The 18559-nt window shown below is 37.6% G+C and overlaps 1 protein-coding gene across 2 annotated transcripts in view; it reads left to right on the plus strand.

The window, feature by feature from the left end:
• Window positions 1-15521, plus strand: part of mdy (midway) — a 117733-nt gene extending 102212 nt beyond the window's left edge. For both annotated transcript variants that reach the window (XM_067150644.2, XM_068228564.1), the window contains one exon: window positions 14135-15521. In XM_067150644.2, the coding sequence (XP_067006745.2) occupies window positions 14135-14311 (177 nt within the window). In that variant the 3' untranslated portion in view covers window positions 14312-15521. The remainder of the gene's footprint in view (window positions 1-14134) is intronic.
• Window positions 15522-18559: the final 3038 nt, after the last annotated feature.

Here is an 18559-nt window from a genome sequence, read left to right on the forward strand (position 1 = left end):
GTCTGGGAGCTGACTTCCTTCTTACAGAATACTGCTGATCGCAACTGCGAGCTCACTGCATTAGCTTTACTACACCTTGATTCAGTCTCACTTACTATATTACCATCCTGGGAGAACACACAACCTAAATACTTGAAATTATCGACCTGTTCTAGCTTTGTATCACCAATCTGACATTCAATTCTGTTGAATTTCTTACCTACTGACATCAATTTAGTCTTCGAGAGGCTAATTTTCATACCATACTCATTGCACCTATTTTCAAGTTCCAAGATATTAGACTGCAGGCTTTCGGCACAGTCTGCCATTAAGACCAAGTCGTCAGCATAGGCCAAATTGCTTACTACATTTCCACCTAACTGAATCCCTCCCTGCCATTTTATACCTTTCAGCAGATGATCCATGTAAACTATGAACAGCAAAGGTGAAAGATTACAGCCTTGTCTAACTCCTGTAAGTACCCTGAACCAAGAACTCATTCTACCATCAATTCTCACTGAAGCCCAATTGTCAACATAAATGCCTTTGATTGATTTTAATAATCTACCTTTAATTCCATAGTCCCCCAGTATAGCAAACATCTTTTCCCTCGGTACCCTGTCATATGCTTTCTCTAGATCTACGAAACATAAACACAACTGCCTATTCCTCTCGTAGCATTTTTCAATTACCTGGCGCATACTGAAAATCTGATCCTGACAGCCTCTCTGTGGTCTGAAACCACACTGGCTTTCATCCAACTTCCTCTCAACGACTGATCGCACCCTCCCTTCCAAGATGCCAGTGAATACTTTGCCTGGTATACTAATCAATGAGATACCTCGATAGTTGTTGCAATCCTTCCTGTTTCCTTGCTTGTAGATAGGTGCAATTACTGCTTTTGTCCAATCTGAAGGTACCTTACCGACACTCCACGCTAATTTTACTAGTCTATGAAGCCATTTCATCCCTGCCTTCCCACTATACTTCACCATTTCAGGTCTAATTTCATCTATTCCTGCTGCCTTATGACAATGGAGTTTATTTACTATCCTTTCCACTTCCTCAAGCATAATTTCACCAACATCATTTTCCTCCTCCCCATGAGCTTGGCTGTTTGCAACACTACCATGATGATTTCCTTTTACAATGAGATGATGTTCAAAATATTCCCTCCACCTCTCCAGTGATTCCCTGGGGTCTATTATGAGTTCACCTGAATTACTCGAAACACTGTTCATTTCCTTTTTCCCACCCTTCCTAAGATTTTTTATTACTGTCCAGAAAGGTTTCCCTGCTGTTTGACCTAGCCTTTCCAGGTTATTACCAAAATCTTCCCATGACTTCTTTTTGGATTCAACAACTATTTGTTTCGCTCTGTTTCTTTCATCTACGTACAAATCCCTGTCTGCCTCGGCCCGTGTTTGGAGCCATTTCTGATAAGCCTTCTTTTTACGTTTACAGGCTGCTCTCACTTCATCATTCCACCAAGATGTTCGCCTTTTCCCATCTTTACACACAGTTGTTCCTAGGCATTCCCTTGCTGTTTCTACTACAGCATCCCTGTATGCCACCCATTCACTTTCTATATCCTGAACCTGCTTACTGTCTACTGTTTGAAACTTCTCACTAATCATATCCATGTACTTCTGTCTAATTTCCTCGTCCTGGAGATTTTCTACCCTTATTCGTTTGCAGACAGATTTCATTTTCTCTACCCTAGGCCTAGAGATACTTAGTTCACTACAGATCAGATAGTGGTCTGTATCATCGAAAAATCCCCGAAAAACTCGTACATTCCTAACAGATTTCCTGAATTCAAAGTCTGTTAAGATATAATCTATTATGGATCTGGTACCCCTAGCCTCCCATGTGTAGCGGTGAATAGCCTTATGCTTGAAGAATGTATTCGTAACAGCTAAACCCATACTAGCACAGAAGTCGAGCAAATGCTTCCCATTCCCATTAGCTTCCATATCTTCCCCACATTTACCAATCACCCTTTCGTATCCTTCAGTTCTATTCCCAACTCTCGCATTAAAATCGCACATTAGCACTATTCTCTCCTTGCTGTTGACCCTGACCACGATGTCACTCAATGCTTCATAAAACTTGTCCACTTCATCCTCATCTGCACCCTCACATGGTGAATACAGGGACACAATTCTTGTCTTAATTCCTCCCACTGACAAATCTACCCACATCATTCGCTCATTTACGTGCCTAACAGAAACTATGTTGCGTGCAATGGTATTCCTGATAAAGAACCCTACCCCAGACTCTGCCCTTCCCTTTCTAACACCCGTCAAGTACACCTTATAATCTCCTATCTCTTCCTCATTATCTCCCCTTACCCGAATATCACTTACTCCTAGCACATCCAGATGCATCCTCTTTGCTGACTCAGCCAGTTCTACCTTCTTTCTTCCATAAGCCCCATTAATATTGATAGCTCCCCATCGAATTCCATTTCGTTCGCCAAGTTGTTTCCAAGGAGTCCCTCGCCTGTCAAATGGGAGTGGGACTCCATTACTCCCATAGGTCCGAGGCTTGCTTAAAGTGTTCTGAGCTCGGTAAATTCATGAAGCAGGATGCTGCCCTACTTGCACATTGTCCAAGTGAGGATCTCTCCTCTAACGGGTTATGGACCACCGGTGAATTGTATAGTCCTAGCCGCCTGAGCACAAGGAGGGCCACGACTCAGAATATGTCAGAGATGCCCACTCCCATTCCATAGCAACTGGTATCCCGACTCTCAGGACCACTTACTAGGCCACTCAGCCGTTGCCCATGGTTCACGAACTAGGACGTGACTACAGTAACCCACAAACATGAACCATTGGAAACTCTAGTGGTCCTGAAATTTCTTCTTAAGTGGGGTGCGCTCCAAGATATCATGTGATGCTCTTTGTCTTTGATGGGGCTGAAGATCTTCCTCAAAATCTTTTTTTCTTTCTTTCTTTCTTTCTTTCTTTCTTTCTTTCTTTCTTTCTTTCTTTCTTTGATCTCAAGTTTCTCAGTAAGGCCTTTTTTGTTCATTGCAAGGCCCTCCGCTGCATAGAGGGCCTCCATATGAATGTCTGTATGGTTAGTGTCTGAACTTGGCATTTGAGGATATTGATCTTTTGTTGTATACACAGTTGATTAGATGGTATACCATTTCCATTTTATTCATGTGTGACATAAAGGCTTCTTTCTCAGACATGTTGGGCATGGTTATACCCTAGAATGAAAGTTCACTGTTCACCTTTAAGCTTGGCACAGTTGCTGCCTGAAGAGTCAAAACAGAGTGGGCACGGACAGGCCTCCTGAGCGCCATCTGATCGCCGATGTCCTGACAAATAAATTGCTAACAAACAATCCCTCGGTATGCATATATTATCCCCTGGTGCCACTGAACACACTCCTTGAGGATGTTGCATTTTCCTTTTTCCAGCAGTGTGTATATAGATTAGGTAAAAATGGAGCAGTGTTTCAAAGAACTTTCCACTGGCTTTGATTTATCTTGCAAGAGACAGTTCTCATGATTGGTCCGTATTGAAGCTGACTATAAGCAAATTATCACAAAAATAATTTATTATATTATCACCACCTTTTCAATACACGCCACATTCTACATGGGAGAAATCTACATAATACTATATACTGTACACTTCTCAGGGACATGTTTCACTCCTTGTTAAGGGCATCATCATCCTGTAGGTAACCTGCCCTTAATAAGGGGTGAAACATGTCCCTGAGAAGTGTACAGTATATAGTATTATGTAGATTTCACCCATGTAGCACGTGGCTTGTATTGAATAGGTGGTGATAATATAATAAATTATTTTTATGATAATTTGTTTTGATTTATCTGCTGTGTGGGTGGAGTGCATGTCATAAGGGGCTACTAAGAGGGAATAACCAAAGAAGCTGTACTCACTCTCTTGTCTCTTAAGCCCAGAAACATACCCATGATTCTATGCTTTACCATGTAGCAGAGAAATTTATGTATATTATTTAAAATTCCGGCCAGAGGCTCTATATGCAGCGGAATGTCTCGCCATGAACAAAAGAGACATGATGGAGAAATCAGAGGCTAAGGAAAGGAGGAATTTTAAGGAAAATCATGGGTCCAGTCAAAGACAATGGCGAGTTTAAGAGGCGGTACAGCCAGGAGTTGTACTCGCATGTGGAGAAAGAGACGTGATGCAGAAAAGGATTACTTTTTATGGACACATGGCCCGAATGAAGTCGACATAGTTAACCAACTGCATTTTCACTTTCTCCAAGAGAAAAAGGCAAAGGGGACATGGTTCAGTGAGGTACAGAAAAATCTGCAGGTGATTGGGATCTCATTTGAAGATATTTAGGAGTGTGACCCAATTAAGAAAAATCTCCAAGAACATCAGAGTTTCCAACCAAAGGCAAAGCTGAAAACTGGAAAGGCTTGGATGAAAGAGCAAAAGGAGCAACAGTCTATGAATGAAGGAATACTGGGCCCAACATTAAAGCTCAAAGGAAACAGTTGAAATGACGTTGGCTGAAATGAAACAAGAAACAGTTTACAATTCCTTTTCTCCTCTAGTCAGTACCATTGTCTTACTCTTTCCTGTGCTGATTTTCATTCTGTAATTTTTCAGTAATCTCTCTTAACACGTAGAGTAGCCCTTGTACTTCTTTGTTTGTTCCACACACAATAATGATATGATATCATCATCAATGTCCCACTCCAGTCACCCAGGTGTGGTTAACAAGCCTCCTCCACTCCTTTCTGTCCTTCCACTTTTTCTGCTCAGTTTCTTCCACCACATCCAATCCAGCTTCTCTAATGTCCTTTCAGATCTGATCCAGCCACCTTCTTCTCAGTCTTTCAACTGGTCTTTTTCCTTTAAGTTCTCTTTCAGAGTCCCTTCTTGCTATCCATTCCTTTCCCATTCTTTTTAAATGTCCAAACCATCTCTGTCTTGCTTTCTGTATCTTCTGTACTAACGGTTCTATATTTAGCTCTTCTCTGATTTTAATATTTTGAATTCTATTTCTTGTTGTCTTTTCAACTGATATTCTTAAAAATTTCATTTCTATTGTTTGGAATGTTAATTTCATTCTCTTGGGCACTTTGTCATCCCATAAAAGCTCTCTGACTTGATAAAATGTTGTACCTTTACTTATTCCATTAATTTCAGGGTTGATTTCATTACTTCCATTAATAATGCTACCCAGATGTCAACTGTTCGACATCCTCTAACCGTTTTCAGTCTATGTTCACTTGCCTTCTCTTTCTCTCTTTTCCACAGTGCATGGCTACAGTTTTTTAAAAACACTAATTACCACTCCAAACCCTTTCAGATTTTCATTCCAAATGTCCAATTTCCTTTGTACTTCCTTTTTCTCCCTTTCCCCAAATCAACACATCATCTGCAAATACCAAAGCATTCACTTAGTCACTACTGATACTCTGTTCTACACATTTTATGATTTCATCTATCAATAATAAACAATAATGGCAACTGCACATCCTTGCTTGAAACCTTTTTTAATATAAAATATCACGTGGTAATTGAATGAACAAATCATTTTGGTGAATTGTTTCAAACGAATTGGTTCTTCTAAATGAATCAGATTCCCCAACTCTAGTACGGTAAATTATTTGCGAACGTTGAATGAAACCAAAACTTGTTTACATTTCGACAGTGGTGGCAGCACGTAGTCATTTGTTTTCTGTGTGTTAGTATGAAAAATTTAAGGTTCAAATTCACATTGAAATGAAAACTTAGTAGTGTTGGTAAACCAAGATAATACATTCTGTAGTGAATACAGAAGTGAGCGTTATCCGAGCTGATAGCATTATCCGAGTTTTGGAAATCTAAATAGTCTTGTCACTCGATGGACCTACTGAAAGCCAAAGTGGGACTCAAAGTGTCACTTAACTAAGACTAAGAGAACAGGGTAAAATCATGTTGGTGGAGAAAATTAAGTAGGCCTACCTTGGTGGCTAGATTGAGCCCAACTTATCAGAGAAAGCAGCCCTAGCCTATTGACTGACTCAGAACACCAGCTCATCCCCTAATCTGAAGCACTGTACTAGTCATTTTCTCAGAAGCCCTCTATGCCATGAAGTGTGTGTCACTAAACAGAAAAGGCTTGACTGAAAAACTGGTGGGGGGAGAGAGAGAGATCATAAGTCTTTTACTGGAAATGGGAGATACTGGAGACGCCATGAATTCAGAGCTCTACTCTCAGAACAGGGGTAGTGTTTGATGGTCATGTGGCAAGATTTTCTCCCAACAGACTGACCAATCGCCTATTCACCTTCTGGCTGATGGAGACAGAGGAGGATATAAAAAACTGAGTGATGGTAGTGATGATTATTGTTTTAAAAGGAAGTAAAACTAGGCAACCATCCTCTATATAACACTAATCAAACAGAAAAATGGAAGGGATCAATTAGGTCAATCAATTCATTTTCCTTCCCATTCATTGTTAAAATATTTAGTGTTCCAAATCTGGTTTTGTTCTCTGACGTAACACTTGCACGAACATCAGCATTACCATCATACTCTGAAACCGTAGTCAGAGACTTGTCAATTCCATTTCCATTTTTAAAGTTCCATTTGAGACTTGTATTATAGTGGAAAGCAAGTACAAATTTACTCATCTGCTGACCTGCTAAGCCTAACCCGTCTGAGGATATTCTTTTGGGGTTTACTCCCTTAGCCTTTGAAGGTCCCTGTTCTCCACAAGGCAGTGGTTTCCTCTTCTAATTTTTCCCAGAGGGGATGGGGTTGCCTCATCCACCATCTTCGCCATTCTGAAGATCTCCTTCTCTGCATAAGATGTTAAGGTAACACTGGGCATGGGTTCCATGTTATACCCTGCGAGACTGGGTTGCTGCCTGAACTTAGCTCTCATTCACACCAGTCCACTGATGTGAAGGATTCCCACTCTCACAACGTGGATGCACCAGACAAGAATTACTCGAGTGAAGGATAGGGAAGATACCCTGTCTCCCTTGAGCCGGGTTAATGGTTGTGTATGATGCCACAACCAATGATGCCTCGTACAATAATATAATCTGCAAGTAGCAATAGCTCCAGTTACTTGTTCCAATATCTTTCCTTTGTCTCTTTTACAATCCCCCTGTGGGTGGAGGCAGTAAAATAACATCCACGGTATTGCACGGTAGAGCCCCAGGGGCTCTTAATTTGGGAGCGTGGGTTGGTGGCTCCGGGGCCATTAGGCAAGTACCAGCATTGTTTCTACTTACTTGTTGCAGGGTCCTCACTTTCATTTGTCCTCGCAGACCTCCCTTGGTAAACTCTTGTTCATTTGCAGCCCTGACAGTATTAGATTTACAAGACCTGGGGAGTCTTTCATTTTCACGCCCCTTCGTCCCAACCTCTTCTTTATTTCATTTCTTGAAGTGTCGGATACCTTCCAGTTTTACCTTAATAGTATCAATAGAAGATAATTGCCTAGTTGTACTGCCTTTTAAAAACAATTTTAGCCACTACCACCACCACCACCACCACCACCCTCCTTCACAAGTTTGTCCATAACCATTGTGAATAACAGTGGTGACAGTACATTTCCTTGTTACAGTTTAAGAGTAACTCTTAGAAACACTAAAAAATACCTGAAAAAATAGTCCAGTTTCTTTCCAGAACCACTTTCCACATGTCTGGACACTGCTGCAACATTTCTCTTACTTTGCTTGCATCAATAATTTGTTTTCCAAATCTTTTCCATTGCATTACTTCCCATGTTTTTGCTATAAGGATACTATTGTAAACCTTTTCTAAATTGAGAAATGTGATTTCTTCCATATTCTCAATGTTTTTCTGTTAGCAGACTCCTGCAGACTCGTGTTGATCTTTCATTTAAAAAGCCATATTGCTCTTCTTGTAATTGTCCTTTTACTTTTCTTCTCATTCTCTTTTCAACTATTTTTGCTACTTGAGATATGAGTACAATTTCTCTATAATTATTGTATTCCTGTTTCCCCCTTTTAAATACAGTATACATATTACCATACTACTTCTGTCATTTGGGACAGATTTTTATTTTGAAGTACATTTAAATCCTATAAAACCATTATAGACAAATTGGTCCTGTTGCTTTTATCATTTCCACACACACTTCCACTCCTGCTTTTCTCCACTTTCATTCATTTGAAAGTAGTTTTAATCTACCATTATGACTTCACTCTCGGATTCTGTCTCCTCACACTCTAGCTCTATCATCTCGCCTATATCCCTTCTGACATTAAGGAGTTAATCATACTAATCTGAACCCTTTTTGGTCCATATTGAGGGATACCTACCTTTCTTACCTATCAGCAAAGTTCATGAGATCTGTCTCTTGGGTCGTATCGGGTTCTTCGTCACTTGCTGAGGTAAAGGTAGGGTTCAGTAATTCTAATCTATCTACTTGAATGAAAGGTCTGTTTAAAAGATTTCTATTTATTCAGGAAATTCTGAAGCATTCTGATATGTCAACGGTATCACTGAAATTACACGTGTCCACTGGACACTACAATCATTTTGTTACATAGAAGGTTAGAACTCTGGTGAGCCTTTGATGTGTCTGCCTGATGGGCATTCTTACTAGAAACCATTGTCTTATTTTTTTATTAAAGAAAGGAAGGTCTGGAAATCCTTAAATTCGGCTTCCATGTGAGACCATATGTACCATCATAGTGATTCGTTATGGTCCAACCCTCGTAACACGAACTCTGGACTCTGGGTATAATTAAGGCCGTCCAATCGGTGTGTGCCATACAGTGGTTATACGACATGGACCCTTAATTGAATCGATGTGACCTGCGTCTGTCATGGACCGACATCTAAACTTCTAAGTTACTTTAAAGTCATTGTGGATGATGACCACAAGGAAAATGATGCTACAGTGGCATCTAAGTCACTGAGGTTGATGACCCCCTGACCATTCAAGTTTCTAGGCTGAAGGCTAAACACAATTAAATTACCTCGGTTGACGACCAAAGTTTCCACTTTACTATCCCCAGCACATTCACTGCTCAATCAATCAAAGTCAAATAATACAACAACAGCAATGCTCACAAGCTTTGTGGCAGTAAAATCCATTTCCTTTGGATATGTCCCCTTAATCATTACATCACCATTTACATATTCCCCAGAAAACAAACTAAGATTTCTAGAATGCATCTCCAAGTTATTTGCTTGATTAAAGTTATTTCCAAATGCGGGTTCACTGAATTTAATAATTAAATAAATTTAAATGATTTAATGAAATCTTAAAGGACAACAATCTATCTCCGTGGACTCTGGTTTCTTCACAAATTCCTACGCAATTGTGTTCTCACAATTTTAATATCCTGTCGATGTTTATCTGTTGCTTCCTATTGTCTGGAAAAGAACTACATCATTCATGTCCAGTTTATATATCTCGTTTCATGACCTCGCACTTTATATCTAATCTAACCCTAGCCATTATTAACACTTGGATACCCTAATAATCTACGTACAAACCAAAAGCAAATCACCATATAATTATGATGTCATATCTCGTCATAACATTTTTAAAGTTTGCGCACCCCTCACAGACAATCAATCATCACTCTATATTTTGGACAACCCTGAATTTGGCTAATCGTACTCTTTGTACTGTACGTTCGTCATATCAAATGCACATTATGTCCTCAATTAAGCAAATTTACAGTATTCCACAACACTCAGGTTATTACCGTATGAAAATTTCAACGAAATCCAACCTTAACGTTCTCCCCGGCCGAGAAATACAATCTCAATTCCACGCGTGTCCCGTTATATACCCGCTGTGTGTTACTCCATCAGCTGAGGCCTCTCACCCCCAAGTTCGCTTGGCAGTTACACGAAACATCTGTCGTTCTACCTAACTGGCCTCTCTCTTTGAATCTTTAAACTCTGCCGACATAATTAAACAAATATGATATTCTAACCAACAAAATGCACAGATCATGCTTCAAGATGCCCCCAGTAATTATACGCGTCGCAAATTAATACCGCCATGGATTTCTATATATTGCTTTCCATTCCCAACCTTATAAAATATTCCTCGGGCTTCCATGTCCCGGCTTCATTTGACAGGTCTCTAACCTGATTCACAAATCTCATCTCAACTCACACGACAACTAACCTCTGTTTCCCCACTCGCAACTATCACCGACAAAGAACTGGAATAAAAATCCTTACTAGAATTCATGACGTCTAATACGCACAATGCATTAATAATGAACAACTTCGCATAAAATTATATCGTATTTTTAATAACTTGATTTTCATGAAAAATGACTGAAACATTCTACTAGATCTTTTATTGCCAGTCAGACACAGTTTAAAATGGGCCTAGAAAAACGTTTCACTCAGTGACCATATTCATCACACTAGACTCTCACCCGACAGCACGCTTCCACTTGATTGAAAATGAGTAACCATGGATTTCTTATATTATTTACGTCAAAATTACAGACAGAAAAATTTTACGTCGAATGAACATCTTAATTTGACATCACAAAATATAGGCAGTAAACACACGGAAATGACGATCTACATTGGACGTGATATCACTTCGAAACCCTTTAATTATCAAGGAGAATTTATTCAGTACTTTGACCGTCCTATCTGGTACAATTATTTCCACTCCAGAAAACTATCTCCACATGGAGTCAAGACCCCAGCCACATCGGCCGAAATATGTTGGTTGAACTTAGTCTACTTTTGTTGTTTGATTTCACAGAGCAGCTCAACACTTTATCGTCTGCTTCGTACCATAAATGCAGGAGAAGGAGACTTCGTCATGGCGTCCCTTCATATTTATACCAGTTACCCCCTCTCTTCGGGCATCTTCCTTTGTCGCCAAGAAAATTTCTATAAATTTTCTGACTTAACTAAACTGTAATTACAAGAGTTTTGAAGGTGACTACATACTCACTACATTTCTGGCGGTACTGTTCATGGACATTTAACATTTATACGTGTTCGATTTGTGGGATAAATGACCTCCTTTGATAGGCACTATATTTTTGACTTGGCTTGGGGCACGCCATATACACGCGCTTTGAAATAGTTCACAAAAATGACTTAAGATTCTTCCGCCGTTGACACGTGCGACTGACGTCACGTATCCCAGAGCGTGGGACTGAAGGTAATCGCCCCCTCGTCACGTGTCAGATCCATGCTATCAAGAATCAAACTTCTTATTAAATTGACAATTTTTGCATAATACTCTTCGGGCACAAAGGTCATGGGTTCATATCCACACACACTTTCACTCCTGCTTTTCTCCACTTTCATTCATTTGAAAGTAGTTTTAATCTTCCATTGTGACTTCACTCTCGGATTCTGTCTCCTCACACTCTAGCTCTATCATCTCGCCTATATTCCTTCTGACGTTAAGGAGTTAATCATAGTAATCCTTCCATTTCACCTTGTCTCCTTTTTTTTTTTTTTTTTCTTCTTTCATCTAATTTGTGTAGACTTTCCTTTCTCTTCCTTCTACAAAGTCCATGTAGCATCCTTCCAACTCTCATGTAAATCGTTCCCAGCTTTTCTTCACTTACATTTCGCGTCTTCTTTTAATTTCCTGATACTTTCGTCAGTCACCACTGATCTGCATTTAGGGTGGTCAGCCAGGTGGCAGATTTGCTATCAGTTGTTAATGTAGACATTTTATGAGCTTCATTGATGTTTCCAGATTGAACTGAGATCAGAGATGAGATCTATTAGGTTCCACCTATTCAATACTAATCACGTGTTGATGTTACTAATAACTTTTATTCAACTTGGGACTGGTTTTGACACATAAAATGTCATCAGCCATAAAATGAATCACAAATATATAAGTAACGACATAATCAAAACTATTGTGGATACATATTGAAATATGATCATTAAAAATCTTTAACCATCCATTCACACCATGTGTTAAGATAAAACGCCATAACTCGCTGTTGGTGGCAGACCTTCACATGCCCTGATAAGGCCAATGTAATTTGGCAGAAAGCTCGGCTTTGTTAAATACCGTATATATGTGGCTTTAATCCAGTTCGCATATTTCTTTATCTTCCTTGGTAAATTATTCCAGTCCCTAACCCCTCTTCCCTAACCCCAATTTGTCCTGTTCAGTTCCAACTTTACCTTCATATTGCTATCTTCCCTACTTTTAACACCACCGCTCAAAATTTCTCATTTATTTATGTCATTCCATGCAATCTCTCCGTTGTTAGTTCAGAACTTTCTTCAGTTTTATCCCTGTCCCATACTTGCCATGCTTTATTATTTTTCTTATTTCTCATTGCTTCTTTGACCATCTCAGTCCACAATGGAGTGTCTTCAACTTTCACTGTTTCTGCTACTCGGCCACAGCACACACTTCACTGCTTACAAATGAGTTCTTGAATATGTCCCATTCCACTTCCACTCTTTCCACCTCAGGTCTGGTTAAGTTTTGTTTCAATTTAGACTGGAATTTATCTTTACTTCCATATCTTTTAATTTCATACTTCGTAGCTCAGACGGTAGAGTGCTGGCCTTCTGAGCGCAACTTATCAGGTTCAGTTCTGGCTCAGTCCAGTGGTATTTGAAGATGCTCAAATACATCAGCCTCCCTACTTCATTTTTTGTCTTAAGACTTCCGCTCCAATAGCGAGTGTACAGTACAGATTTACCGACACGTAAAAGAACTCCTGTAGGATAAAATTCAGGCATTTTAGTGTCTCTGAAAACCATAAAAGTGGTTAGTGGGAGGTATAAACCAATATTATTTTCATGCTTGTTCCTTATTCTATTTACTTTTATTTAATTATTTTGAGTAATAAATATTTTATTTTCTTATTTTATATTTTATTTCTTCTAATTTATTTCTTTTATTTTTGCTATGTTTTCCTACTTTTATTTTTTCTACCACTACTTTATGGTCTCCACCATAGGTGTTACATCTAACAACCGTCTAAGATTTGCTCATTCCACCAGGAAGTAATAAGTTACTGTCTTTTGTTTTTCTATTTCTCCATGTATATCTTATAATCTTTCTACTATTATTCTTCCTGAACCACATACAGTTGGATGAAATCCTTTACTCCATTCTCTGTCCTTAAATGTATCCTTATTATATCACTTGTGTAGTCCATCTTATCCACATACTCGTCTAAGATCTTGGTGGTTATTATCCCTACTCCATTCTTTGTCTGATGTCTTTCACTCCATTAGAGATTGTATACTTTCTTAAACTTCTTTTCTTTTCCTCTCCACTTAACCTTGCTCAATCCTACCGTAGCTATGTTCTCCTTCTCCATGAAATCAATTGCCTCTTCTTACTTTCCTGTGTTATCATGAGGTTGTATTGCAATTTTCATAATGCTCTCTGCTGGTAGCTCACTTCTTTCAGTCCCCACAACATCAGAACTTGCTTTGCTTCTGGGGAACTCCCTAGCCTTTTCTGAGGCTGTCATCATTTGCAAATGTGATGGAAGTTATCTTCTGGCCTTCTATGCTTGCACCTTTCAGTTCTTAATCTTCCAATGCATAACATATGTTCTCAATATAAATGTTAAACAAGGTTATATCCCTGTAAATGTTTTCCCCAGTTTGAAGCAGAAGCAAGTATGAAGACATCTCGATGAAATGGGTGGCAGCAGCTAATAACATAGAAAGGATACCACTGTACATCGCCACTTACTGAAACTGCTAAGATTTTCCATATTCACATGGGTGTAAAAGTTCAGTTTGTTTTGACAGGACTTGTATAAGTAATACTGATTTTTATTCAATCTTCCAAAACTAGGTTACATGAATAGAACTTGGAAATAATAGCTGTTCACATGCTCAACGGATCACATTTCTCCATGGTTACAGCTTAACATTCTTACAAGCCGCGCAGCCTCCCACTTCGACAATGCAATGAACTCTTGGGCATCCTCTGAACAGTAATGAAAATTGGCTACTAGGCAGTCTTTCTGTTCTGAACAATTAGATAAATGACATTCACAAAAGTGTGTACATGCATGTATGTGCAGGAACAGATGTGTGTTACTTTACTTTAGCAGTCTGCATTTGAACTCTCAATGATAGTATAATTTACTCAATCATCCCAGAGACTTATTTCTTGTTGAAGTATAAGAATGTTTTCATTACAATAATTAAATTTCTTTTTCTTGTAGATACCCTTGTCGAAGTTCAGCCGCTACATAGAGACTCACTGGGGACCTCGCTGGGGTAACATGGTTGTGTGGTCATCACTCATCCTGGGCCAGCCATTGTGTATAATGATGTATTACCATGATTATGTTATCACCCACTACGGTGCAGAGCTGCTAGACAGCTATGGTCATGTCTGAGATTTGCCTTGTTCTTCAATGAAGAAAAGTATTCTGTTTGAATAAGTGTAAAAAGGTCTTCCCTGAGCTTTGCCAGAAGATGTTTTTCCATTATCTGGTACATTATCTATAAGACTTGGTGTTGTACCTGCCAATCTTCTATTGACAAGAGTATGAAATCAAAGGCCTCATTTTCTTCATCTGGTTGGTGTTCAGAGTGGTGAATTAAGGTCACTATTGGGGCATAGTGTTACTTAAAGTGTAATCTGCTGTAGATTTGTTAGCTCCATCACCTAGACTGTAGCTTTGAACTTTGCCTATCACATTTCATCTGAATATCATCACAATTCTTTCATCACGGAGGCCAAGTGTACCTAAACCGATGTCCTATACCTCACATTTATTTTTGAGAAGTATACATTTTGTAAAAAAGAAAGTACTTCATGAAGAGAAGTCTTCTAGTTATACTTTTTGAAATATTTGTGCTAAGTATGTGAAGATAATAACTTATTAATTTTATTTTTGTATTGTGTGAGATCCATGACAGGGTGTATGCTATGAAGCATGTTTGCTAAAATCTTTATTGTATTTTGATATAATGTTTATGAAACACTGTCTTGTGGTTATGGTGGTGGAAGAATCGGTTTTAGTCTATTTTACATGTATTTATGAGGTACAGTGATGCTAGCCTTGCTGTGGGTGCATATTTGAATGGTGATATTGTTAAAGATATTTTGTTAAAAATCAAATGTCACTGTAAGACACTGCGGGTTTTCATATTAACAGTAATAGCAATAGTGGAAGAAAGGTTAGAATTGCTATTTTTAAGACTCTAGTCACCTGAATGTGGATATTGCTAATGTGCATGAACTTACCATGGAGTTAATTCACAAAGTACTGGCACATTCTGTAGCAAATAGTTCCTTCAACATGAAGTTTAGTTGCAGATTTTACAAATTACAGTTGGCTTTACTGTTATGAATTAAAACCATCTGATACTTGTTCAGGCTACTTAAAAATCTTCCAGTCATTTTCAGTATTTAAAAAAAAATCTCCATCGGAAGTTCAGTAAACTAGTTAGTTCATACTATGAAACAGATGGCACTTTGCCCCAGAATTATGCAGACTGTGAAGTACGTTGCACTGGTTTGATTCATGATTTACAAATATGAAAGAATTTGTCATAACATACATTACTTTTTCTCTCGTATTTCACACCTTGACAGCATGTACACAAGTGATTCCTACCATGAACCATCGTAAATATCCTGATTTTGAAAAATTTGCTTTTTCTCCAGAATATGGCAAAATATACTGGCTGCATGTTATTGTATATTTAGTAAACATTTGGTAACATATAATGCCTGGAATCTGTAACGAAAGTAACTTCAAAAGGCTACAAAATATTCATTTTTGTTTCTTTACCTACATTTTTGACAATGTGTTTCAAGGAAATCTGTTTCTTTTATTACAAACCATATGTGAGACAATATTTTTAAAGCGAGCCTTCCTGTAATATTCCTGAGGATTTTAAAATGAAGAAAAACTTTTCTTATTTCCACAAAAGTAGTATTTGGTAGAAAAATTGTCATAAAATCAACCAACAGACTGTAAAAGGAATTTTCCTCAACTTTTATCAGTTTAGATATATTTATTGCCACTACACTGGCACATTCCATTTCTCCTATGATTAAAATTTTTTGTATATATTTTTATTAATAGGAATCTTAAACTTTTCAAGCATTCACATAAACTTTAAATTTAATGCAGAAACCTCCTGTCTCCAATAATTGGATAGCAGGCAACCAAACAGATGAGGCGAAGATCAAATTCTTTCATATGGAGGCTTACTTGTTAAAAACAAAAACAAAAAAAAGGAACTTTGAATGTAAACTCTCCACATTTGTTGGAATGAACTATTTCAGAGCTGGTAATTCATTCTTACTTCTGATCTCACTGATTGTCACTGTGGAAATATCAGTAACTTAGGTGAATATTCTGAATTTTTTTTTTTTTTTTTTTCAGATTTTTTTTTTTTTTTTACACTCCTTGTAAGCTCTGTCTTTGTTGATAAAAATATATGAAGATGTATGTGGGCATATGTATGCATGTGTGTGTGTTTTGGATAATAATGCTGTAAAGGCCTATGGTATGCTGGTTTGCTCAGACATATGTACAGTACCTACTGTAATTAAGAATCATTGTACATAGCTGGGAATTTTTAATTTCCCTTTGAGAAAGTTGTTATAGTTCATTCTTAAAATTATATTAGTAGTAGGAGAGTTCTGTAACATGGTAGTTATTTATATGCATTTTAATCTTGTAATCCATTAAATTACATGACTGATATACAGTAGTTTTAAGCAGTTCTAGTTGTATAGTAGGTTATAGTAATACAGTAATATTTCAACATGAATATTGCCATTTTAAAAATTGTAGTAACCTTTTTAAACGAGGTTACTAGAATTTTGGGAAGCGGTGTGGAGCAGTCATTCCAAATAAATGTAAATTAATATGACTGACAAGGGAAAACAGAAGTTAATTTAAACTAAGAACAGTTTGATACTACTAAATACTAGTGTACTGCAACAGCATCTGTAGTTAAAAGTTGCTCCAAAAAGTGAAGCCTTGCTGTGAGACTAGTTATGTCTGGTGAAGCAGATGTCACAGTTGTTTATGAACGTTATCCACCTTACCACTAACTTGAAATAATAATGTTAAATGAGTAAAAACATTGTGTATTAATAACTTCATCTCTTGCAAATGAAAGTGACAATATCGTGCTTAGGACTGCAACGGGATGTAGAAAGAAACTGAAGATTGTAATAGTATGAGAATTAATTTCCACAAGTTATACATTCAATATTCATTCTACTTTTATATCACGTGCATTCCAACTTGAATATTTTAATAGAGTTGAGGTTTACTTATCACTTTCACTCATCAAATTCTTGTGAATTATTTTAAGGGAAAACTTAAGCATGATATCGCATAGTAAAAAGTGCATACTGGTGGTGATGATGCTATTAGTGTTATATATTTCTTTCAGTGCCTTGATATTTTAAGGAAGAGGACAGAAACTTTAAGAAATAATTCAAAACCAACTTGGTAGTTATTTATGTAGAGATAACCCTGTACTTAGATAATGCTGTTCTTGATGTACGGTATTTCTTCTTCCTGATACATTTCTGCTTATGCAAGTCATTTATTGATATATTTAATTTTCCTTAATATTTACTCCAGGTATTGGAGAAACATGCAATCTGTAGTCTCTTTTCACATAAGATATATTTATAACATTGTTTCTTTCATGTTATTGGTCTAGTTTGTTACAGTTGATCATGCCAGCCCATCCTGTGTTAACCTATTTCTGCAAAACTGTTCCATCCTACATAGACTATATTAGATATTGTCATGTCTTGACCTCCCTCTACCATTCTTACTCCCTACATCTCCTAAAACGAACTGAACATGTCTTTGGTGTCTTATGATACCTCGAATCAATCTAGCTCTTTGTCGTGTCAGACTTTTCAGTGTGTTCTAACATCAACTTGTTTCAGCACTGTATCTCTCCATGTGATCCAACTTTCCTACTCTAGCATCTCATTTCAGAGGCTTACAATTTCTTCATTTCTGCACCTGTTACAGTCAACAGTTCACTTCCATGCAGTACCAAACTTCATAGAAATATCTTGATCTAAAAGGATATCTGTCTGATGTGGGCAAATTTCTAGCTTAAGACAGGCTTTTCAGATAACTTGGCTGTCTGCTTTATTGGAAACACAAGTCTCTCCATCACAGTAATATTTCATGGGACACAAGGGGAAAATTTATATAATATGCTTTGTTATATTTTTCTATATATTAGCATATTATGTGTACATGATGATGGTGATGATGATTATATTTTGAAGATTTCAATGTGAAATACTCTAAAGTAAAGTTCTCAAGATGATAGTATAAATTGTCGTGCTCTGAACTCTGACTGGAATTTGCTCATTCTAAGCTGCTTTGGCAAAACTTTTATTTAAATATTAGAGCTAAAAGCAGAAATCATAATAATTTCCTCCCTATTTGTCTATTTTGAACTTTTCAACAACCATCTTAGAATAAAATTAATTTCCTTGTGCACAAAGTTTATTCTTGTCCGTAAGATGAAAATAAGGCATCTACATAAATTAAATATGATCTTAAAGTTTAGTGAATGTTGGTTTACCTTTTCTTAAATTGTTATAAAAATACCATTGACTGTAGAAGTGTTTGCAATGG

The sequence above is a fragment of the Anabrus simplex genome, chromosome 7 (genome assembly GCF_040414725.1).
Source record: "Anabrus simplex isolate iqAnaSimp1 chromosome 7, ASM4041472v1, whole genome shotgun sequence".
Classification (NCBI taxonomy): domain Eukaryota; kingdom Metazoa; phylum Arthropoda; class Insecta; order Orthoptera; family Tettigoniidae; genus Anabrus; species Anabrus simplex.